Source organism: Crocuta crocuta, unplaced genomic scaffold (genome assembly GCF_008692635.1).
Source record: "Crocuta crocuta isolate KB4526 unplaced genomic scaffold, BGI_CrCroc_1.0 scaffold158, whole genome shotgun sequence".
Lineage (NCBI taxonomy): Eukaryota > Metazoa > Chordata > Mammalia > Carnivora > Hyaenidae > Crocuta > Crocuta crocuta.
Window position 1 is genome coordinate 588,583 of NW_027532590.1, and position 26,235 is coordinate 614,817.

General features: G+C 36.1%; 1 protein-coding gene and 2 pseudogenes across 1 annotated transcript; all 3 read right to left on the minus strand.

The window, feature by feature from the left end:
- Positions 1 to 210: 210 nt before the first annotated feature.
- LOC144244355 (beta-defensin 131A-like) lies at positions 211 to 852 on the minus strand. The gene is made up of 2 exons (XM_077779639.1): positions 794 to 852; positions 211 to 358 (listed from the first exon to the last, which is right to left on the minus strand). The coding sequence occupies exons 1-2, from the start codon at positions 850 to 852 to the stop codon at positions 211 to 213; spliced, it is 207 nt and encodes a 68-aa protein (XP_077635765.1).
- A 36-nt stretch (positions 853 to 888) lies between these two features.
- Positions 889 to 22,346, minus strand: LOC144244356 (COP9 signalosome complex subunit 5 pseudogene; annotated as a pseudogene).
- A 3,704-nt stretch (positions 22,347 to 26,050) lies between these two features.
- Positions 26,051 to 26,228, minus strand: LOC144244357 (DNA-directed RNA polymerases I, II, and III subunit RPABC4 pseudogene; annotated as a pseudogene).
- Between the last annotated feature and the right edge of the window lie 7 nt (positions 26,229 to 26,235).

The window sequence follows — 26,235 nt, forward strand, 5'->3', positions numbered from 1 at the left end:
ATAAATTAAGGAAATTACTGTAAAAGCACACACATGAAAATAGAGGGTAAGCCTTTATAAAATTCTATTTACTTTCACCTTATCATTTAAACATATAATTTATCATGAATTTCATTTATCCATCATGTTAATTATTCTTATACAGAAAATAAAGTTTTAAACATTTTTAGTATCTTTTCCCGGAATCTGAAGAAGATGGAGATAGACTTTTCACCACTTTTTTTCCCTAAATTTAATTTTCTTTGGTTTGCAGCAGATGGTCCAGTCAGCACAATATTTAATTGCACGTTCATCAGAATTGCACTTCATTCTGCAGTTATAGTTTCTTGAAGGGCATATGTCTTTAGAAAAAAAGGTCCTGGCTTTGGAAAGAGAAAAAAATGGTTATATTTTTTATTTGTATATTTTAATGTCTGAAGTGTTTTATAATAAAATAACATCCATAAAGAACTTGCTCACAAAACAATAACAACAACAACAACAACAAAAGAATACAAAAGAGAAAAGTAGAGATATTGAAGAAAGATATATGAGGATTTCTTCTATAGGGTGATAAATGGGGCAGTGAGCTGAAGAGGAGAGAGAGAGACTATGATAGCATATTTCTGTGTGAAAAGGATAGTTTGTTTAAGGGTGGGGATTCATGATGCAAGAAACAGTGTTCAATTTCAGCAGTGAAGTCTTTCACAAGTCAGTGGAGATAAAATCTAGTTCCAAGTGGAGGGGTTAACTTTATTTATTTTTCATCTTAAGTTTTATTACGGGATGTTATAATCAGACTACTTCAGAGCACCTTCTAGTTCTAATAAGAATTTTGGTAAATGGCTTTAATGTGTTGAGTATTTTTCTCATACTGGCTTTCAGTAAAAAGTACTACTTAGTGATTGTTTAAGAGATGTTAATTTGATGAAACAGTTTATCCTTAATAACCGGATACATCAATGCATGGGTAGCTTCTGTGGTAGTTTTACTACAGCTGTCTTTTGTAGTTTTGGCAAGTTTGTCTTCTGACTTTCTGTCATGTGTTTCCAAACCCAACATGAAACTCTCTCATCCCAGCTGGGCTTCTGACTGTTCTAATTTTTCGGATAAATCAAAGACCTGCCCAGTGGTATAGTCTGCAATCCTAAGCAAGCTAGAGGAACTCAGCGTATTCACACAGTATTCGTTCTGCAAAAGCTCAAGCAATTTGCAATCCAATGATGATTTGGAACATGACACTTATAAGGCATAATATTGTTTGCATGTACACTAACATCTTCTCTTTTATTAAATGTGATAGTCTGGTATTCAGAAGGTCCTTCGTCAGGGGGTTTGTAGCCCTTTGGGTATTTCCTACAGGCTCCAAGATTCACTTTCCCTGCAGATAGTCTTCTTGTTGGGTCAATTACTACTGCTAGGAATGGTTCCTGGAACTGCTGATTGAGCATCTGATTACTAACAGCAATCCCAGAAAGCCAGAGGCCATCGCCAGGATGGTTAGGATACCAGCCAACTGCATTTTCAAGAAGGCCAACCTGTTTGGCATTTTTTATATATGCATCCATGCACTCATGTGCAGCAGCCCGAGCATTTATTTACTCAGTTTTCAGTGCCCTCTACAGGCAAAGTAACACTGTCCATAAGGATCCTGGTTTCACCATCCATCTTTCCTAGCATTAAGCGATCAATCACTTCCAAGTTACTTGCTGATCTGGCACGCATCATTTTCAGTAGAGTCAATGCTGAGATTTTGCAGTACTTAAAGAAATGGCGATCCTTAGTCCAGGGCTTTGCTGTCAGAATTTCTTGCTGCTGTTTCTTGTATTTCTAGATTTCACGATACTCTGGGCTTCCTGCATGTTATTGGCCAATTCCCAGGTTTTCTGAGCCACACCACTCCCGGAGGCAGCGATCACCGAGTAATTGGGGAAGTTCTCTCTTCCACAGCCAAGACGCAGCTTTACCTAGCTAGGCTCCTGGATGTGGGCTTGGGACCCTCTCCACCACAGGTGCGAACTCCTACTAGTCTCTTGAGGCAGTCATGACACCTCGCGGAGGGCTAACTTTAAACCAGAGAATGAAGAGAAGACAGGAGAAGGTAAAACTAGGTGAGGACATATGGTGGTGGGAAAATGTAGAAGTTATCTCTTGTTGCCTTTACTTTCTTGCTGAAATAAAAAGAAATCATCAGCTGACAAGGAAGAAGTTGAATCTTGGTTCTAACTGCCCAGTATATTTAGGCTCAAAGCCATGTATCCTTTCTGAGGAAGTTACTAAGATTACACAAATTCCCATAAGTCATAATTTCTCACTTTGGTTTCTAATTCTTACTGCCACTTCTCTCTCTCTCTCTTTCTCTCTGTGTCACATAGGCATTCCCTTCTGTCTTTTGCCCTCCATGAAATCTAAGTTTTATAGGGATCATTTCTTTATTTTTATTTTTTAAACTTAAATTTTAAATTTTATTATTATTATTTCTTATTATTTTTAATTTTTAAATTTATATCCATGCTAGCCTATAGTGCAACAGTGATTTCAGGAGTAGATTCTTTAATGCCCCTTTACCCATTTAACCCATCCCCCCTCCCACAATCCCTCCAGCAACCCTCTGTTTGTTCTCTACATTTAAGAGTCTCTTATGTTTTGTCCCCCTCCCTGTTTTTATATTATTTTTCCTTCCCTTCCCTTATGTTCAACTATTTTGTATCTTAAACTCCTCATATGAGTGAAGTCATATGATATTTGTCTTTCTCTGACTGACTAATTTTGCTTAGCATAATACCCCCCAGTTCTATCCACACAGTTGCAAATGGCAAGATTTCATTCTTTTTGATTGCCAAGTAATTTTCCATTGTGTATATATATTTTACCACATCTTCTTTATCCATTCATCCATCAGTGAGCATTTGGGCTCTTTCCAAACTTTGGCTATTGTCGATAACGCTGCTATAAACATTGGGGTGCATGTGCCCCTTGAAAACAGTACATCTGCATCTCTTGGATAAATACCTAGTATTGCAATTGCTGGGTAGTAGGGTAGTTTTATGTTTTTTTAAGTTTTTAGTAAATATTTTCATCAATTTATTTTCTGTATTTCTTAAAAACAAGAAATTCACAAGTTTAACACTAATGTTTTAAAATATTGTACACCAGGGGCGCCTGGGTGGCTCCGTCGGTTAAGCGTCTGACTTTGGCTCAGGTCATGATCTCATGGATCGTGGTGGGTTTGAGCCCCATGCCGGGCTCTATGCTGACAGCCAGCTCAGAGCCTGGAGCCTGTTTCGGATTCTGTGTCTCCCTCTTTCTCTGACCCTCCCCTGTTCACGCTGCCTCTCTCTCTCTCTCAGAAATATTTAAAAAAAAATTGTACACCAAAAGAAAGCCAGTTCTCATTCATGCTGCAAGTTGGTCTATGTTCTCTTTACTTCTGTTTGCCAGGTGATCTTCAACAATTTCTGCAAAGAGATTCCTCTTCAATAGATTATATGGAAGTGGTAAAAGCTGGCCAGTAACTTTATGAAAATAGTGTGCGCCATAACAAAAGAGATCCATTCCTAGCTCAAGCCCCATACCATAAGCACAGTCATCGTTAGCAAACTGCACAAAAGTCATCATACCCTGAATGGGAGCAAAAGTTTTTAGTTTTTTGAAGAACCTCCATACTGTTTTCCAGAGTGGCTGCCCCAGTTTGCATTCCCACCAGCAGTGCAAAAGAGATCCTCTTTCTCCACATCCTCACCAACATCTGAGTTGCCTGAGTTGTTAATTTTAGCCATTCTGACTGGAGTAAGGCAGTATCTCATTACGGTTTTAAATTGTATTTCCCTGATGATGAGTGATGTTGAGCATTGTTTCATGTGTCTGTTTTCCATCTGGATGTCTTCTTTGGAAACGTGTCTATTCATATCTTTTTCCCATTTCTTCACTGGATTATTTGTTTTTTGGGTGTTGGGTTTGATAAGTTCTTTATAAATTTTGGATACTAACCCTTTATCTGATATGTCATTTGCAAATATCTTCTCCCATTCCATTGGTTGCCTTTTAGTTTTTCTGATTGTTTCCTTTGCTGTGCAGAAGCTTTTTATTTTAATGAGGTCTCCATAGTTCACTTTTACTTTAGTTTCCTTTGCCTCTAGAGACTTGTTGAATAAGAAATTGCTGTGGCTGAGGTCAAAGAGGTTTCTGCCTGCTTTCCCTTCAAGGATTAAATTTTTTTTAATGTTTATTTTTGAGAGAGAGCGGAGAGAGAGAGAGAGCTGATGAGCAGGGGGAGGGGCAAAGAAAGAGGGTGATACAGAATCCTAAGAAGGCTCCAGGCTCTGCACTGTCAGCACAGAGCCCAAAGTGAGGCTTGAACTCGCAAACTGTGAGATCATTACCTGAGCCTAAGTTCTCAGTTAACTAACTGAGCCACCCAGGTGCTCCTCTATTCGAGGCATTTTTGATGGCATCCTGTCTTATGTTTAAGTCTTTCATCCATTTTGAGTTTATTTTTGTGTTTGGTGTAAGAAAGTGGTCCAGGTTCATTTTTCTGCATATCACTGTCCAGTTTTCACAGCACCAATTGCTGAAGAGACTGTCTTTATTCCATTGGATATTCTTTCTTGCGTTGTCAAAGATTGGTTGGCCATATACTTGTGGGTCCATTTCTGGGTTCTCTATTCTTTTCCATTGATCTGAGTGTCTGTTCTTGTGCCAATACCATACTGTCTTAATGATTACAGCTCTGTAATACATCTTGAAGTCTGGGATTTTGATGCCTCCAGCTTTGGTTTTCTTTTTCATATTGCTTTGGCTATTTGGGGTCTTTTCTGATTCCATACAAATTTTAGGAGTGTTTGTTCTAGCTCTGTGAAAAATGCTGGGGTTATTTTGATTTATATTGCTTTGGGTAGTATTGACATTTTAACAATATTTGTTCTTCCAATCCAGGAGCATGGAATATTTTCCTTTTTTTAAATGTCTTCTTCAATTTCTATCAAAAGTTTTCTATAGTTTTCAGTGTATAGGTTTTTCATCTCTTTGGTTAGGTTTATTCCTAGGTATTTTATGGTTTTTGGTGCAATTGTAAATGGGATTGATTTCTTGATTTCTCTTTCTGCTACTTCATTATTGGTGTATAGGCAAGCAACTTATTTCTGTGCATTGATTTTATATCTTGCAACTTTGCTGAATTTATGGATCAGTTCTAGCAGTTTTTTGGTGGAATCTTTTGGGTTTTCCATGTCGTACCATGTCATCTGCGAAGAGTGAAAGTTTGACTTCCTCCTGGCTGATTTGGATGCCTTTTATTCCTTTGTGTTTTCTGATTGTTAACGCTAAGACTTCCAATACTATATTGAATAACAGTGGCGAGAGTGGTCATTCTTATCTTGTTCCTGACCTTAGGGGGAAAGCTATCAGTTTTTCCCCATTGAGGATGATATTAGCAGTGAGTCTTTAATATATGGATTTTATGATCCTGAGGTATGATCCCTCTATGCCTACTTTCTTGAGGGTTTTTTTTTAAATCAAGAAACAATGCNAGGCTCTGAGGTGTCAGCACAGAGCCCAATGCGGGGCTCGAATCCACAAACCATGAGATCATGACCTCAGCCAAAGTTGAACTCTCAACCGACTGAGCTACCTAGACACCCCTCACGTTGATTGTTTTAGAGGATATTAAACCAGCCCTGCATCCCAGGTGTAAATCCCACTTGGTCATGGTGAATAATTATTTTAATGTATCGTTGGATCCGGTTGGCTAGTTTTATATTTTCAGAGAAACAGCTCCTCATTTCATTGATATTTTCTTTTTTTGTGTGGTCTCTATTTTATTTGTTTCCACTTTAGTCTTTTTTATTTCCTTCCTTCAGCTGACTTTGGCCTTAGTTCATTTTTCTTTTTAGTTCTTTGGATATAAAGTGAGTTTGTTTACTTGAAGTATTTCTGTTTTCTTTTTTTAAAAATTGTTTTAAGGATAGTTTACATCAGTTCCAGGTGTACAGAATAATGATGCAACATCTCTATATGTTGTGCTTTGTTTGCCACAAGTGTAGCTACCATCTGTCACCATACAATGTTATTACAATATCTTTGACTGTATTACCTATGTTGTAACTTTTATTACTGCGACTTATTCTTTCCATAATTGGAAACCTGCATCTCCCACTTTTTTTCACCCATTTTGTCCATTACTATCCCCCACCCCCACCCCATTCCCCTTCTCTCTGGCAACCATCAGTTTGTTCTCTATGTTTATAGAACTGATTCTACTTTTTGTTTACTCATTTGTTTTATTTTTTAAGATTCTACATATGAAAGAAATCATATGATATTTGTCTCTCTGAATCTGACTTATTTCACTTGGCATAATAATCTCTAGGTCCATCCATGTTGTTGCAACTGTCAAGATCTCATGTTTTTTAAGGCTGTGCATATTGTGTGTGTGTGTGTGTGTGTGTGTGTGTATTTAATATGTATCTTATATCTTCTTTGTCCATTCATCTGTTCATGGGCCCCTTATGTTGCTTCCATATTTTGGCTATTGTAACTAATGTTGCAATAAACATAGGGGTTTATATGTCTTTTCAAATTAGTGTTCTCATTTTTGGGGGTAAATGCTCAGTAGTTGAATTACTAGATCATATACGAGTTCTATTTTTAAATAAAATTAAAATATATTGTTTTCCAAAGTGACTATACCAATTTACATTTCTACCAACAGTATAATGAGGGTTTCTTTTTTTCCATATTCTTGCCAACACTTGTTATTTTTTATCTTTTTGAGTTTAGGCATTCTAACAGGTATAAGGTGATATCTCATTGTGGTTTTGATTTTCATTTCCTTGATGGTTAATGCTGTTGAACATCTTTTTCATCTGTCTGTTGGCCATTTGTATTTCTGAAAATGTCTATTCAGGTCTTTTGCCTATTTTTAAATAGATTATTTGTGTGCTTTTTGGCATTGAGTTGTGTAAGTTCTTTATATATTTTGCATATTAACCCCTTATTAGATACATCATTTGCAAATATCTTCTTACAGTAGGTTGCCTTTTTAAAAAACTTTAATTATTTTTGGGAGAGCACAAGTGTAGGAGGGGCACAGAGTGGGGGACAGAGGATCTAAAGCAGGCACTGTGCTGACAGCAGCAAGCCCAATGTGGGGCTTGAACCCATGAACAACAAGATCATGACTTGAGCTGAAGTCAGACGCTCAACTGACTGAGCCACTCAGATGCCCTCAGTAAGTTGCCTTTATATTTTGTTGATGGTTTTCCTCACTGTGCAAAACCTTTTTATATTGATGTAGTCCCAATAGTTTATTTTTACTTTTGCTTCCCTTACTTTAGGAGACATACCTAGAAATATGTTGCTATGGCTTGTGTCAAAGAAATTACTGCCTGTGTTCTCTTCTAAGATTTTTATGGTTTCAGGTCTCACATTTAGGGTCTTAATATATTTTGAGTTTATTTTTGTGTATGGTGTTAGAAAGTGGTAGTTTCATTCTTTTGTGTGTAGTTGTCCAGTTTTCCCAGCAACATTTACTTAAGAGACTGTCTTTTTTCTGTTGTGTATCCATGCCTTTTTGTCATAAATTGACAATGTAATTGTGGGTTTATTTCTGAGCTCTCTATTATGTTCTCTTGATCTATGTGTCTATTTTTGTGCCAGTACCATACTGTTTTGATTCCTATAGCTTTGCTGTATATCTTGAAATCTGGTACTGTGTTATCTCTAGCTTTATTTTTCTTTCTTTGGCTCTTTGAGATTTTTGGTGGTTTTGTAGAAGTTTTAGAATGAGTTTTTCCAGTTCTGTGAAAAATGCTGTTGATATTTTGATAGGGATTGCACCAGATCTGCGGATTGCTTTGGGTAATATGGAAATTTTAACAATATTAATTCTTCCATCCATGAACATGGACTATCTTTCCATTTGTTTATATCATCTCCAATTTCTTTCATCAAAGTTTTATAATTTTCAGAGTACAGATATTTTACCTCCTTGGTTAAGTATATTCCTAGGTATTTTTGTGTGTGTGGAATTGTAAATAACGTTGCTTTTTAAATCTTAAAGTAGCTTTTTAATGCTACTTTATTAGAGATTATATGTTTTTAGGAATTTATCAATTTCTTCTAGGTTGTTCAATTTCTTGGGATATAATTTTTCATAGTATTCCCTTATAATCCTTTGTATTCCTGTAATGTCAGTTGTTCAATCTCCTCCTTAGTTTCTGATTTTATTGATTTGGGTCTTCCCCCCCCCCCTTGATGAATCTGGTTATGGGCTTATTAATTTTGTTTATATTTTCAAAGAACCAGATTTTGGTTTCTTTCTTTCTTTCTTTCTTTCTTTCTTTCTTTCTTTCTTTCTTTCTTTCTTTCTTTCTTTCTTTCTTTCTTTCTTTCTCTCTATGTCCTTTATTTTTGCTCATACAGAACCATAAAAGACTTTGGATAACCAAAGCAACTTTGGGAGAGAAAAACAAAGCTGGAGGTGTTCCACTTCCTGATTTCAAAATATTACAGAGCTGCAGAAAGATTTAATTTTGTAAAGATATCAGGCTTCCCTAAATTGACCTCTAAATTCACTGAAATCTTCATGAAAATTGTCACTGAATATGTAAGCATGTGTACGTGAATAGCAATAGTTTTTTCTTAAGTTTATGTGGAAATTCAAGGGGGCAACACTGTTCAAGACTCTCCTTGAAAAAAAAAACGTAGATACCTTTCTCTACCATATATGAAAGCATTATATATTGTCATTAATTAGAATAGTATATTATTTATGCCAAGAAAGACAAATGAAACAATGGAATGGAGTAGATAGCCTGGGATATACCCTAGATTTATGACAAAAGGGCACCGTAAGTCATTGAGAAAAATATTTTTTCAAGAAAAGTTTTTGGGTCAATTTGCTACATATGTGGTAAAAACAAATTTAAGAACAAATTTGAGCCCAACTTCATGAAAATCAGTACTAGGTGGAGATTTACAATTTAACTTTGACAGGCAAATAATAAAACTTTTGAAAGATAAAGAAAAACATTTTGAAGAAACTATTCAGAGAATATCTTTATGACCTTTAGGTGAAAAAGGAACACAAAAAGCTTAAGTTAAAATGAAGTCTGATGAATTGGACTTACGTTAATATCGAAAATCTCTTTTTATAAAAATAACATCACAGAGCAGAAGATATTTGCAACACACATAATAAAGCATTTGCATCCAGAATTTATAGTGAAACTCTACAGATCACTGAGAAAAAAATCAAAAGACTCAATGAACAATTTACAGAATACTTGAAAGGTACTTTGGGAATTGATATTAAAATAGCCAAAAGACAAATGAAACTGTCTTCCATCTTATTACTAATATAGGAATTTAAATGTAAAGTACACTCTGTTACTACCATGCATAATCTTGAATGAGTATAATTTAACACCTTGATCGTATAAACTGACTGAGAATGTGGACCAATAAGAGTTCTGTTCTTCACTGCGGAGGATAGTGTAAATTCGCTCAACTACTTGGGAAACTTTTTGGCATTTTTTGCTAAAGTTGAAGATGTACACATTCTATGACAAAACATTAATTCCTAGCTATCTACCTGATAAATATGTGTTCACATATACAACAGGAATCATTTAGCAAAAATTAATAGCAGCAATAGTGTTTATAGCAGTCAAATCCTTGAAACAATCTAAATGTTCATCAATGGTAAGATGAATAATTTATGGCATATTACTCTGATGGAACACTGTATAGGAATATGCCATACACAGCAACATAGTCAAATTTCATACATGTCATATGGAGCAAAGTAAGCCAGATGCAAAATGTACATATTATATGCTTTCATTTATATCAATTTTCAAGCAAGGTGACAAAACTAAACAATAGTGTATAGGTATATGTGCTTATTTTCCGGTATCTTAATATATGTTCTTGTGGCCAGAGTCCTAATGTCTGGTTGTCTACCATTTTTCTAGATATCTTACACATAAATCTGTATTAAGTTTAAGCTAATGATAGTGTTCTCTATTTATTTGCCAGCGATTAGTTTGGGGGTAGGTATGTAACCCATTTCTGGGGAACTTCTGAGAACGTGTTCGTTGTTGGTATATGAAGAGATGCTCTCCTTTTACTCTCATGTAATGTGGTGGATCTGGATATGATCTCTAGAACAGTGATAGCTATTTTGAGACCATAGAAAAGCTAGTCAAGGATAAATCTGACACTCTTCCAACACATCATAGTGTGAATGATCTGCTGCATTAGCCAATTTCAGAACTGTCTTACCTTCGGATTTCTTATGTACAATAATATATTTTCTTTATTGTTTAAGCCAATTGAATTTGAGTTGTTTGTAGATTGAACTGAAAACATACTCCCTGGTACAGCAAACATTTCCAGTAAAATATTAAAAAAAAACCCCACAGAATGGGAGAGAATATTTATAAACCTTTATGTGATAAACGTTTAGTGTTCAAAATATATAAAGAAATGGCAACTCAACAATAAAAGACAACCTAATTTTAAAAAAAGTACAGGATTTGAATACACGTGTTAACAAAAAAGATACATAAATGACCAAGAAAACATGAGAAGATGATAAACATCATTAAATTGCAAATTAAATGCAAATTAAAACTACAATGAGATATTGCTACAGCAACTAAGATAATCATAATAAAAAAGACAGACAATATCACATGTTGGTGAAGGTGTGGAGAAATTGTCTTCTTATGCATAGCTGATGGGATTATAAAATGAAGCATGCAGTTGTGGAAAATTGTTTGATAACTTCTCAGAAAGTTAAACATAGTTATTGTATAACACAGCAATTCTAATCTAAGTTATATACTCAAGAGATGTGAAAATATATCTAAAACAAAAATTTGGATATAATTGTTCATAGCAGCATCATTCAAAAATAGCTCCAAAGCAGACATAATCCAAATGTCCATTAACTGATGAATAGATGAATAAAAGGTAGTGTATCCATGCACTAGACTTCCACTCATCATTTGAAAGAAATTAAGCATTGATACATATTTCAACATGGATTAACTCTGAAAAACATGCTTAGTGAAAGAAAAAGACTCTAAGGGTCACATATTGTATGATTTCATTAAACCAGGTAAACTGATACAGATAATAGAGTAGTAGCTGCCAGGGTCTGAGAAAAAGGGAAGATAGGAAATGGCTGCTAATGACATGGAGTTCCTTTTTTGGGTGATGAAAGGTTCTAGAATTAGATAGTGGTGATGGTTGTACAACCTTATGAATATATAGAAAACCACTGAAATGGTATACCTTAGAAGAATGAATTTTATCTCATGAAAAATACATAATAAACAAGAACAATGAGGGAAATATTGAATTGTTAGCTATTAAAGGTGCTCTAAGGTAGTGTGTGCCTCAGAAAAGATAGGTAAGTCAATAGATAATAATATAAATTCTAGTTATAAATCCAATGATTAACATATTTTTATTATATAGTGTTGGTGGATTTAAAAATTAACTTGGGAAGGTTAGATTGATTATTCAGTAAATATCCCTGTATAAGTGGTCATTTGGATAAATGTTAATATGGAATCTTAATTCCCATCATACACAAAGTAATTTCCACTGAGGCCTTTACCTATATCTGCGATCAGAGTTCCGTGACCCACAGATGGGGCAACCTCCTCGTCACCCTTGGCCATTCTAATAACTATTCACTTTCCATTGTTTTAATTCCCCACATTTCTTGTGTTCTGTGAACATAACTCTCATCGTTATTGGTCAAACAACAGTCCTTAAGTTGAAGTTCATAAATAAGTGAAATCACTGAAGCAGACCACCTTATGAATTTGCCCTTAGCATCCATCCAACTCTCCATTGCTGTGAGGACCAATGCAGTCCTCTCTCACATTGTGAGGTACAATCTGCACCTGTCCAACCCTTAGACGACTGTGTATTCTCTTTCATTTATATTTTCATGTCTTTGTAATGAAAGATTTCCGTCTTACCTGGAGGAACTATGGACAGCAAGGCAAGGACTCCAAGGATGGAATGCAAGACCCTCATTGTTAAATAAGCCAGTTAGAGAGAATCAGTAGCTGGGAGGAAGAGAACTTCTTTGTATGTTTAGTATTCAAGAGATGAGTTGCTGTGTGATTATTGAACCTTTCAGTAGCAGGAACATTTCTGTGTTCCAATGAACCTTCATATCAGGAGACAGCATGCGATGGATATGACTATCAGTCATTCAAAGTACATTTGTCAAATGTTGACAGGGTGTAGACAAAGATAGTAGGATGCACAGAACTTACAGAGAAGGAGCAGCTATGGTGAAGGCAGAAGAGATAGTCTGTCAAAAATCATTGTCTTAAGGTTCCTGTCAGAACTGTAAAGGTTAAGGCACTTACAGAGTTAAAGTATTCAATTTATTTTCCCAACGACAGGAAGCAAAACACTAGTATAACAGCATGTCTGCTTATTAATATTTTTAAGTCTATCTTAGCAGATGTAGACAATGAAATTACATTTGAAAGCATACACACACTATTGAAATAGAAAAGCTTCTGTTTGCCTCTCTGTGCACCCGACTGAATTAAATCAACTTATGTTTATACCCAAAGTCTTAGTGAATACAAATTGTTTACACACCACAATTATATGTAATGTGAGAGGAATCAAAAAGGAAGAGCACAGCTTTGATGCACTTAGGACAGCAAATAATATAGAAAAATCAATGGCAATGCAATATGAGAATATGTCTGACAAAGTGTCACAAATTACTTCATAGACAGGAAGGAAATGAACATAAGGGAACACCAGAGTAGTTTGGGAGCTAGGGAATGCTTAAAGAAGGCATCATGAAAACATCAATTTTAGTTACTGCAAAGTACATTCACATTCAGGATCTTATTTGATCTTCATATTCTCCTAGGTGGTATCACTCCAACTCCTTTCTGCTGTGGCTTCTTCTAGGTGCTGCTTCTACTTCAGGGTTTCACTGAATGGAACATATAATCACATTATTTGAGAGGGTCCTCCCTGACTATGCAGATTTTGAAAATGACATCTTGAGCTGACTCAGGATATAGGATTGGTGGAGGCTGTAGTGCTATTGCTGGATCCAGGTCCTGAAAGAGGTAAATCTCAAAAGCCTTAGCCTCAGTAGGGCCACTGAGGGGCTGAAAGATCTGAGGATGACTTTCCCTAAGTCTGGGTTCATGTTTTTCTCCCCTGAAGTTACTGGGAAAATGGTATCTGGGAATAAGTGTCTCCCAGTACCCTAAAAACTCACAGTAAAATCTTAGGGCACTGGAATATGTCCTGGTTATTGATGATTGCACCATTTACCTAAACCTGTCTGACCTGGAGTATTTAGCATCTCTTATCATAAATTCTGAAGTTACTGATTTTTCTCATGTGTCTTTGAATTCTTGCCTTCTTGATTATGAGGACAAGCTTTGGAAGTATAGTTTATGTTGCAAAGCAATTGAACTCATGAACACAAGGAACTCATGAAGTGTTCCTTGTGGAACATTGAGAGCAGAATTTTCAGTGATGCTTTGACATTTTCTATAAGTATTTGTTTCCCATGCAGGTAGATCTGGAGCCAGGAGGAGGGCTTGGCAGGCTGCCCTGGAGGCCTAAGAACATTATGTGATCCATGGGCTGGCAGTCAGAAACATCAAAGGAAGGGTAGGAGTAAGGTTCACTGCATTCAGGGGGTGTGTTTGTGGGCACCAGGTGAATGTTGAAAGGTAGCTTATCACCAGATTGCTTAGGGCCTCAGGGGAAAAAAAAAGGCACTTTGTCAAATTCCTTTCCTTAAAAGAACACAAAGAAAATCAAATACCTATCAAGCTATCCAAGTAAGAATGGTCACAGCAGAAGGTGAAAGGAGTTAATTTACCATGAGATAGTAAATTAGACCTAGGAATTACTGTGTTTTATTGGATACAGCTCCCCATAAAGGTACTAGATATTCAGTGAATAATTTATAATCAAGTGTTAATTGTCTACCTTCCTTCCCTGTACTCAGTAGTGGCAAAAACTTTGGAGTCCTTGCTGCATCAATGCTCTCTTTTCCTTCTTGTTGAAATCTTTCTTAATTAAATATTTCCTTACTTTTAGTCTATAAACGTCTTCAAGTCCTGTACTTTAAAAAAAAACATAAAATTACTTTTCTTTTGTTTTAGTTACTTTTTATGTAAGATCCAAAAGTTCCCCCCTTCCTCTTATGAAAAGAGTAGTATGTGCTCTGTTTCCAATTCTTTCCATTCACTCCTTACCTTACAGGTTTCTGACATCTTCCCTTGTTTTTCTACTGAATATACTCGTGCTAAGTTATTAATAACTTTTTCTCTGTATATAAGTAAATATATATTCAAATAGATAAACATAGATACTTATATACTCTATTGTACATTTTATTTTTATTCCTGAATAGTATTTTTTAAATTTAAAAACCCATTAAATTATTTAGATAATAATAAATATTATACATTATTCTACCACTTGGAAAATCATTACTATTTTGCTTTATTTCTTTTCCATTAAAATAACAGGTAGAGAGGAGTTTAAACATTATAACACAATACTACAAACTCCCTATATTGAATATCTGAATGAAATGGACACTTTTATGGAAATATAAATCAATAAAGTTGGTCAATAAGATAAAGTTGTAAGCAGTCAAACTTCTGTCTTTTCACATTCAAGATAGAATTTATGCACAACTTTCAAGGAACAGATAATTTCTATTTTATGAGAATAATTCAGATGATAGAATAAGATAACTACTCAACACATTTTGTGAAATGGAATAACCACTTTATAGAAATGTCACAAGGAAAATGTATTAGTTACATATTATTGGATAGCAAAATACCCCCGAATGTAGTGGCTTAAAACAACAAACATTTATTACCTGATGGTTTCTATGGATCAAGAATCTGGGTGTGGCTTAGCTGGGTGACTTTGGCTCAAGGTCTGTCACGAGACTGCAGACAAAACTGTCTGCCAGTTGTAGTATATCTTTCTATTTACTTGTATTGTCTTAAAATTCCTTCATCATAGTTTTCAGAGTATGTGTGTTTTACCTCCTTGATTAAATTTATTCCTTGGCATTTTATTCTTTGTGATATAATAGCAAATGGCGTCATTTTCTTAATTTGTCATTCTGATAGTTCATTATTGGTGTATAGAAATGCAACAGATTTCTGAACATTGATTTTGTATCCTGCACATTTATTGAATTCATTTATCAATTCTAATTGTTTTCTTGGTGGAGGCCTTAAAGTTTTATAGATATAGTGTGATGTCACTTGCAAATAGTTAACAATTTTACTTCTTCCTTTCCAATTTGGATGCTTTTTATTTTGGCTTAGGTATCAGTGTAATGCTGGCCTCATTGAATGAGCTTGGAAGTGTTCCTTCCATTTCATTCTTTTGGAATAGTTTGATAAAAATAGGTATTAACTGTTCTTTAAGTGTTTGGTAAAATGCAACCGTGAAGCTGTCTGAGCTTAGATTTTTGTTAGTTTTTGATTACTGATTCCTTTTCATTACTAGCAATCAGTCTGTTCAGATTTTCTATGTCTTTTTGATTCAGCCTTGGAAGATTGTATGTGTCTGGGGATTCATCCATTTCTTCTAGGTTGTCTAATTTATTGGTGTATAATTGTTTGCAGTAGTCTTTTATGATCCTTTGTTTTTGTGGTATCAGTTGTACCTTTCCTCTTTCATTTCTGATTTTATTTATTTGGGCCCTCTCTCTCATTTTCTTAAAAATTTTTAAATGTTTTTTTTAAATCTATTTCTGAGAGAGAGAGACAGCATGAGCAGGGGAGGGTCAGAGAAAGGGAGACACAGAATCAGAAGCAGGCTCCAGGATCTGAGCTAGCTGTCAGCACAGAACCCAACGTGGGGCTCGAATCCATGAACCGTGAGATCATGACCTGAGCCGAAGTCGGACGCTTAACTGACTGAGCCACCTCGGTGCCCCTCTCTCATTTTCTTGACGAGTCTTGCTAAAGGTTTAGTATTTCGTTTATCTTTTTGAAGAAAGATTTCTTTTTCTTTTATTTTTTTCCTTTTTAGTCTCTATTTCTGCTCTCCATTTTATTATTTCCATCCTTCCATTAATTTTGGGCTTTTTTCTTCTTATAGATGTAAGTTTAGACTGTTTACATATGAGATTTTTCTTGTTTCCAGAGGTGAATCTGTATCACTACAAACTTCCCTCTTAGAACTGCTTTGCTGCATCCCACAGATTTTTGGAATATTTTGTTTTCATTTTCATTTGTCTCTAAGTAGTTTTTGACTTTCTCTTTGAACTTTTCATTGACCCATTGTTTGTTTAGTGGCGTGTTGTTTCATTTCCACGTTTGTTTGTTTGCTTTTCTAGTTTTCTTATAATTGATTTATAGTTTTATATCATTGTGGTTGGAAAAGATGCTTGATATGTTTTCAGTCATTTTAACTTTATTGAGACTTGTTTTGTGACCTCAATATATGATCTATCCTGGAGAATGTCTCATGTGCACTGGAGAAGAATGTGTATTTTGACGATTTGGGGTTGAATGTTCTCTTTCTCTCTCTATATATATTTATTATGTCCATCTGGTCTAATGTATCATTTAAAGCCAATATTTATTTACTAATTTTTTTGTCTGGGTGATCTATCCATTGATGTAAGTGGGGTGTTAAAGTCTCCTACTACTATTATTTTACTGTTAATTTCTCCTTTTGTATTTTTTAATATTTGTTTTGTATGTTTAGGTTCTTCTATGCTGTGTATGTAAATATTTATAAAAGTGTTATATCTTCTTGTTGGATTGATTCCTTCATCATTCTATACTGATTTCTTTGTCTTGTTACAGACTTTGTTTTAAAGTCTATTTTGCCCGATGTTCATAGCAACATTATCTACAGCAGCCAAATTATGGAAACAACCCAAATGCCCATGAACAGGTGAATGGATAAAGAAAAAGTGGAATATATGTAATGGAATATTACTCAGCCATAAAAGAGAATGAAATCTTGCCATTTGCAAAGACATGGATGGAGCTAGTCACTTATGCTAAGTGAAATAAGTCAGTCAGAGAAAGACAAATGCCATATGATTTCACTCGTATGTAGAATTTAAGAAACAAAACAAATGACCAAAGGGAAATAAAAGGGGTGAAAGGCAAATGAAAAATTAGACTCTTAAGTGCAGAGAATAAACTGATGGTTACCAGAGGAAGGGTGGGTTGGGGGAATAGGTCATATAAGTGACGGGGATTAAGGAGTGCACTTGTGATGAGCACTGGGTGTTGTGTGGAAGTGTTGAATCATCATATTTAACACCTGAAACTAATATTACGCTGTATGTTAACCGACTGGAATTTAAATGAAAACTTAAAAAAGAGATGTGTTATTCCTCCTTTTCCCGAATAAGTAAGAAAAAATTATTTTGATAATATAAGTATGGCTATTCCAGCTTTCTTTTCATTATCATCTGCATGAAATATTGTTTTCTATCCTTTAACTTTCAGTGTGTTTGTCTTTAGGTTTGAAGTGAGTCCCTTGTAGGCAGCATATAAATGGGTTTAAAAATTTTTTTAACATTTATTTATTTTTGAAAGACAGAGAGAGAAAGCATGAATGGGGGAGGAACAGAGATAGAAGGAGACATAGAATCCAAAGCAGGCTCTAGGTTCTGAGCTGTCAGCACAGAGCCCGATGTGAGGCTCTAACTCACGAACTGTGAGATCATGACCTGAGCCAATGTTGGACACTTAACTGAGGAGCCCTTAAATGGGTCTTTTTAAAATCCGTTCAGTCACCCTATTTTTTTAATTGAAGCATTTTATTGAAACATTTATATTGAAGTTCATTTACATCTAAGGTAATTACTGACAAGTAAGTATGCCATTTTGTTGATTGTTTTTGTAGTTCTCTGTTCTTCTCTTGTTTATTCCCTTATGATCTGATATGTTTCTTTAGTGTGATATTTGGCTTCTATTCTCTTTATTTTTTGTGTACCTATCATAGTTTTGTTTTGTTTGTCGTTAACAAGAGGGTCATGTATAACAATCTATGTATATAACAGTCTATTTTAAATTGGTGGTCATTTAAGTTTGAATGCATCCTAAAAGCTCTACAATTTTATACCTCCATCTTTTATGTTTTTGAAAAATTTTAAGTCTTTTTTTATTTTGTGTATCCCTTAACTAATTATTGCAGTTATGTTGATTTTACTATTTTTGTTTTTCAACCTTCACACTAATTTTCTTATATGCCGGGGAGATTTTTTTCTCTCATATATTTTCTTAATTCTAGTAGTGGCCTTTTTGTTTCCACTTAAAGAAGTCCCTTCCGTATTTCTTAAGAAGCTCTGCTGTTGTGGCTGGGCTGGGATGGCTGAGGGTGCACTGAGTTGTGGGACTAGCCCCCTGCCTGGCTGGCTGCATCCCTGTCCATGACTTCTGAGGCCTGTGCTGGAGTATGGGGGTGGCCCCCAGCCTGGATAGTTATGAAGCCTGGTTCTGCCTGCTGTGGATGTTCTGGGTGTGAACTTGTCTTGTCAACAAAAGTTCTAGCCAAGGTGTGTGGCTGTGCACAGCTTTCAATGGGGCAGACCACCTGAGTTAGTCTAAAGTCTACTAGTCTAAAGGAACTAGACTGATCAGCACAGCAGAAAAATACAGCAAAAATGGCTGCTACCAGTGTCTCAGTCCCCAAGGGAGCCCCGGTCACCTCCTCCCACTGCAGCAGGTGCTCCAAGATTAGTCAGTGGGTCTCCATCACCTACGGTCTATGGGCTTTTCAATATGGTGTTTTAATGCCGGTTTCTAGGTTGAGGGAGTCGGCGCCTGAGTCCTTTAAGAGTGGGGTTTCCTTTTCTTTCAGTTCTGTACTTTTCCTGGACATAGTCCCTGTTGTTTTTCAAATCCATGTGTGTTGGGTATTTTTTCTCTCCTATGTAGGATCTGAAGCTTAAGGAGCCTCTTTTACTTCTCTAGGTGCTTGCTGTCCTTTGTTGGGGAAGCTCTAGTGATTCAGTTTCTTAGTCCCCTTCAGAGGGAATTGTTCCCTATGTAGTTGTGGGTTTGTTGGGCCTGTGAGAGGAGATGAGCTCAGGATTTTCTTGAACCTTGTCCTCATTCACCGAATTCTTTAGCTCTGGAATTTGTTGGGTTCTTTTTACAGTTTCTATATCTTTGGTAATGAGCTCACTTTGGTCATGTATTTTTTCCCTTATATCATTGAGCTGAGTTTTCTTATAGCTCATTGAGTATGTTTCTCCAAAATATTTTGCTTGATTTTTTCCATTTTTATTGAACTAGAATTTACATACATCATTATAAAAGCTTAAGGCATACAATGTAATGGTTTTACTCACATGCATTGTGAAATGATTGCAGTAGGCTTAGTTAGTATCCATCATCTCATATAGATACAATAAAAGGAGAAATTAAAGAAAGAAAAAAGCTTTTTTTCCCTTTTGATGAGAACTCAGGATTTTCTCTCTTAACTTTCCTGTGTACCATAGAGCAGTGTTAACTGTAGTCATGTCCATCACATCCTTAGTACTTATTTATCTTGTAACTGGAAGTTTGTATCTTTTGACAAGCTTCCTCCTTTCCCTGTCTCCCTAGCCCCCTGCTTCTGGTAGTCACAGATCACATCTTTTTCTGAGTTTGGTGTGTTTATTCTTTGCTTGTTTGTTTTAGATTCCACATATAAGTGAGATCATACAGTATTGGCCTTTCTCTGTCTCTCTATTTCACTTAGCATAATGCTCTCAAAGTTCATGTTGTAACAAATGGCAGGATTTCCTTGTGTGTGTGTGTGTGTTTATAATGGTTAAAGAATATTCTCTTGTATCTATTTGTATCAGGACTTCTATATCCAGTTTTTTGTTGATGGACACCTGGGTTGTTCCCATGTCTAGGCCTATTGTAAATAATGCTGCTATGAACATAAGGGTGTAGAGTTCTTTCTGAATTAGTGTTTTCTCAAAACAGCCATTTTGAATTCTTTATCATCTAGATGATAGATCACAATATTCCATGGATTTGAAATCAGTTGTTGCGAATTATCATTTTCCTTTTGGTGGTGGCATACTTCCTTGATTAGTCTTACTCAAATGTGGCAGAGTTTTATCTGGAGTTGTTTAGGATTTGTTTGGGTAGATCTGCTCCACTCCTGTCTCCCTCTTGTGGCAGAATTGTAAACTCTATATAGTCTCTTGTTACAATTCACCAGGCTGGCTGCTGGAAACTTCTTTTTGTTTTCCAGAGGGTGGCACTAAAGCACCAGTTTCCTGTAGCTTTTCCCTTGCTGACCCTTGTCTGTTTTTCTGAGAGCATTCTAGTTAACAGACTTGCTCACTGAAGCGCCTGGGAGCAAGCCTGAGTTGGGGGAAGGTTTGGTTTAGAGTGTTGGGGTGTCCTTTGTGGGGTGATCCTTAAGTGGGTTACTCCCGGGGTCTTGTGTACAGACTTGTCCTGAAGTAATCAGCAGGGGGCTGTGTCCCTTTAATGCCCTTAGACATTCTTATTTGCTTCCTTTTTTGTTTTTTTCCTTCCTCTCCTCAGACATGGAGGTCATGCCTCAGTACTCTTGAATGCTGCTGGAGAGAAACAAGAATTTTCTAGGCATGACCAGCACAGCTGGAAAGACAAACTCAGTTATTGGAAAATTATTTTCTTTTTGTGATGACATGTTTCCTTGATTTTTCTTTTCTTTTCTTTTTTTTAAATGTTTTTCTTTTCTTTTCTTTTTTTTAAATGTTTTATTTATTCTGAGAGAGAGAGAGAGAGAGAGAGACATATACAGCGTGAGTAGGGGAGGGTCAGAGAAAGGGAGGTACAGAATCTGAAACAGGCTCCAGGCTCTGAGCTGTCAGCACAGAGCCCGATGGGGGGCTCGAATCCACGAACTATGAAATCATGACCTGAGCCGAAGTCGGACACTTAACTGAATGAGCCTCCCAGGTGCCCCATGATTTTTCATGTTTCTTGTAGTTTTGTATGGCTGTTTTTACATTTGAAGTAGCAGACACCTACTTAATTAAGTCTTTGCTAGTTCCTTTGGACAGGGTATTCTGTCTAATGGTGTTGTTATTAACTGAGGCTTTCCTTTTGTATCAGCACACCTACACCACTCTTTCTGTGCTCTCCTTTGGCAGAATTCTTAAGCTTTTATGTCTTCTCTGGTTCTTGCAACTTACCTTGTTGGCAAATGGAAACCTTTCTTTTGTTTTGCAGAAGGTGGTGGTATAACTCAAGTGTTTGGTTCCTCCCTTGCTCACAGACCATGGCTTGTTTTCTGAGCACACACCCTTTCCATGCTTTTGCATTTGTAAATGCATGGAGAAAAGTGTACGCTGAACAGGAAAAACGCACGTGCTTTTCTAAATAAGGGGGGCACTTAAGGAATATTGGGAAAGAAGGAAAAATATAGGTAAGATTAAGGGACATAGCTTTTCCACTTCAAAATTAGTTGCAGTAAGTAACTAAGCAATGTCACAGACAAAGCAATGACTTTGAAATTATACGTGATTCCTATCAGAGCTTTAAAATGGGTTGTGTTTGATTCTAGGAACTACCTGCCTGAAGCATCTTCTACAGCCATTGTTTCCTCTTTTTAAGAAACAGAACAATTACTAAGCTGAACCTACAGAGAAGATCAATGTTAGTTCACAGGGATCAAGCTCCGAGTAAGAAACACCTTGACAGTGATAATCCCAGGGACTCCATGGCTGCTCTCCCAATTGGCTTATGCCAGATATGGTTGCAGCAACTTAAAGAGGTTTCTGTGCATCTCTAGCTGATTAGGATTTTGTTAAAGGAGGATAGGCTGCATTCTATCAATTGCAATTTCAATATCTATTGAGGTGATCATTGGTTTCTTTCCTTTAATTTGTTGATACTTGTTCCTTAGTTTTCTTTTTCTTTTGTTTGTTTGTCTATTTAGAAAGAAACAGAGTGCCAGCAAAGAGGAGCAGGGAGGGAGAGAGAGAATCCCAAGTAGGCTCTGCTCTGTCAGTGTGGAGCCAGGCATGGGGCTCAATCTCATGAATCATGAGATTATGACCAACAGTTGGACACTTAACTGACTGAGCCATCCAGGTGCCCTCCTAGTAGTTTTCTTAATAAATTGCAATCTTCTTGCATTTCTAGGACAAAACTTTTCTTGGTCACAACACACTAGGTTTTCAATACAGTGCATGGTTCACTTTGCTGATGTTTATTTAGGAGTTTTGTCCATATTTTAAATACCAGATTAACTACTTCCTCATATGCTGTTCTTTGGGTTTCTTCTTCTTCGTCTTCTTCTTTTAAGTTGACTCGAGGTACCCATAACATAAAATTTACAATCTTGACCATTTTGAAATGTACAGTTCAGTGATGTTAAATATATTCACACCATCACTGTCATCCATTCTTCTAACTCTTTTCACTTGTGAGGTTGAAATAAAGCTGAAACTATACCCAGTCTCCCCCTTCTCCATCCTGGAAACCACCATTATACTTTCTGTCTTTATGATTTTGATTCATGTAAGTACACCATATAACTTATGTGTAGGAGATATTCCTATCTCCCTGTAGACACTACATAAAAAGTGGTTTGTTCTTCATTTGACTCATTCTTTAAAATGAGTATAACAGTATAACAAGATGGCATTACTATAATATTATGTTCATTCTCCAGTAAAATTCATGCAGCTAATGCCAGCTGAATTCATAAGCATATGTCATATCTGATGTGTGAATAGGATTAACATTATTTTATATGAAGGCTGAGAATCCCAACAATCATGGGTGCTATATCAGGTCTTCCTTCCTCTGTCAAAAGAATGTCAAAAGAAGAACACAGTTTATGTTTTAAGATTTTTTTTAAAAGTACAACTCTCTGAACATTTACTGAGCATATATTATATGTCCCACATTGGACAAGCTTTGCTATCACAGCACTTTTTCTTGTTTAGACTTTATAATCTAGATCAGATGTTATTGGGCCTCTTAAGAGAGGGCTCTGTACCACATTGTGAAGTCAGGTGGCTACACTCAAGTTAAGTCCTGAAAAGTTTAGAGAAGAACACCAGAAAAGGTCATTTCAGACAGAGAGAAAAGCACGAGAAAAGGCATGGTAAAAGGTAAGGCCTGTTACCTCTTTAAGGAGCTATAAATATGTCCTTAAGACCAAAAGATGCAGTGAGAGGTGGGTTGAAGAGGTGACAGAGGTAAGAAAGGAGTCAGGTTATCAAGGACCAAATATACTAATCCCAAGAGTTAATTTTATCTAAATAAGGAGCCAGTGAAGATTCTCAGCAGAACAGAGCCAGGAAATATATGTTTGAGAACGAGCAATCTGAAGACTATGGAAGACAGGAAGGCCAGTAGCTGGGAGATCAATCTTAAAGCTTAATACAATCATCTGTGGACAATAGTAATAATTAGAATAACAGAGATAATAGTAGCTAACCTTTATTAGGCTGAAACCTTTTATGGATTATTTCATTTTATCTCACAACAATCCTTTGAGATAGGTGCTGTTATTTCATATTTATCTTACAAATAAGGAAAATGAGCCCTGGTCAAGTCACACTGCCAGCTAACAAGGGGCACTGTGGGTATTTGGACCCAAAGCCTTTCACTAATGTGCATATTGTCTACTTGACATTTGACTATGAACCAATCCATCAGTAAGTCGTATTAGCTCAACTTCAAAATGTATCTTACAACCAGCTACCTCATACTTCCTCCAAGCTCCCACCCTGGCCCAGCCACCATTATTGTTGGCCTGAATTATCAAAGGTGGCTCCTAATTGGGCTTCCTTGCTGTCACCTGTCTCTGTATTGTTCGTTGTCACAGAACAGCTTGAGTAATATTTTGAGTCTTAAACTATGTCACTCTCCTGCTTACTGTCCCAGTGGCTTCCTGTCACAAGACCCTAAGTGAGCTGGCCTTCATCACCTCGAAGCAAGCTTACTTCCTACTCACTGCTTTAACACTGGCCATTTCCTCTATTTCAGGAATGCTCTTCCCCCTTGTCTTTCTATGGCAGGTTGCCTCTCCTCCTTGAGCCCTCTGCTCAAATGACCATTCTCTCTTGACTAACTTCCTACATGAAACCTACTCTAGGAGGATGAGGATGTGTGTGTTATATATGTGAAAAGGCAACTTATTTTTGCATTTCTTAGCTACATTTTCTTACCTGAAAAGATTTTTGTTTTTCCTTAAGACTGGTCATTTCTGACTTCACCTGCTATTTTTGAATTTTTCGTAAGTTCAGCCTCTGAATATGGTTTCTGAGTCTCACAGAACTATTTCCATCATAATTCCCACACTTTGATAATAAAGCTGAAATGAAAAGAAATGAAGTGAACTGGCCTATCACTGAGGAGCAGGGCTAGATTTTAACCAATTTCCAGTGCTTTTCCCATAGACATGGATATGCTTTTCAGGAAGAGCAAGTCCATAGCTGTTGGTCAGCGGTTTAATAGGCGGCAAGTTATGTGTTAACTTCAAGCTCAGACTTACTGGTATGTATATTTATGAGCACCATTGAAAATAATCTTTTAAAAGCAATTTATATTTATTTTCCCATTTTCCCCCTTAAAACTGTTAGGGTAGGCAAGAGATCACATCAATCCGATTTGATAGATGAAGGAGACACAGAACTAGGGGATTGCCTGAAATGGCGATCCTGCATTCTAGGGGTAATACTTTTTCCATTACATTGCTGTCTAGTTAACAAAATAACAATATTTAGTTAAAGTATTGGAATGCAAAGGACCTGTGACCAAATTAAGAACAGTTAAGAACAGAATAACTAAATTTTCCAAAGAGGCAGGGTTTATTTAAAGGCTGTCATAGAGATATCCCATTTATGGGAATTCCTCTATCTAAAAAGGTCAAGAACATGGCACACTTACAGAATTACAAAAGGCATGGCTAAAGGAAAACCTGAACCAATGAAACACTGAAAATTTGAGCATGGTAGTACTTTGTACAGGACATAATACGTTTATAGGCTTTGTATTCAAGGATGGTTATAGAAACACAGGTATTTTTTAAAACTGACATAGATAAATTTTTGAATGTCAGATAGATATTAATAGAGATATTAAGAATTGGAATATATTTAATCTTTAAAATGAATGTTAAGGAGGCTACTATGTCCTTCCATAATGATGAAATCCTGGAAAAGATGGAGTATAGGGGTGACCATCAATTCCATATCTCTAAGATCAAGGCAAAAGTTTTAAACATTTATCCAAAAATTCAGGGTAAACTAATCCCTTTTATTTTTATATCCCAAAATAATTTTTTTTTACCTTAAACAAAGGATTACACTTAGGAAACTGCACCTGCCTTATCAGTCTGCTTCATTTATTTCCCTGGGATTGATTTTGCCTTACAGAAAACAACCATTAAGGTTTCTTTCCTATGAAATTATTGAATCACTATATGTACACCTGAAACTAATATAACACTAAGTTAATTACCTGGAATTAAAATAAAAATTTAACAAAAGACTCTTTTTCTGCTCCCAAGATTTAAAAAGATAGTCAAGCATTATATACAGATACAGAAAGGCCTGTACCAAGTAACAAATGAAAAATATAACTCCAAATCATGTATGCACACTGACAGTAAGTGCATCAGTATATTCTATACAATGTGATGCTACAGGGTTTACAGTTGGTGATGTCAAACAGTGGTTTCCAAGCAACTTACTTAATCAGACCCTTAGAGAGCTCTAGAAGCATTCATTTTTAACAATGGCTCCTGAGAATTCTAGGTTTTGATTAAAAGTGTGGTTTGGGGAAGCACTTTTAACCTTCATTGTGTGTCAGATTACATACACAGTAAAATTAAAGTGTAAATCATGTAAGTGAACAAAAAATAATTTTCTTATCAACTATTAATAGACACCGAAATGCATTGTGGTTTAAAGATGAAATCATGTACATTTTGCCATATTCATAAAGAGAAGTATGCTAATGAAAAACCTCACAACAATGAAAAGCAGAACAGCAAATCCAAACCCAAATGAAGGTACTTCTCTGAATCCCATGTTTTGTCAAGTATCAAAAGCCACCAATTTTTGAATTCTTTTTTGGGGGGTACATTATTCTGTATGCACATTCTCTGCATCTAACTGGATCCCAGGATTTTATGTCAATTTCCGTGTGACATTTCCCACAGATATGTGTCATTGGCTGTTGCTTTGGGGGTTGAATATCCTTCTGAGTGTCCATTGTTCAT

What these genes read in the sequence shown, in the direction of transcription:
- LOC144244355 (XM_077779639.1), bottom strand. Translation starts at nt 852, where the DNA reads ATGAGAAAAATACTCAACACATTAAAGCCATTTACCAAAATTCTTATT. An exon ending in ATTCTTATTAGAACTAGAAG is followed by an intron (nt 359 to 793) that starts GTGCTCTGAAGT and finishes TTCCAAAGCCAG; the next exon opens with GACCTTTTTTTCTAAAGACA.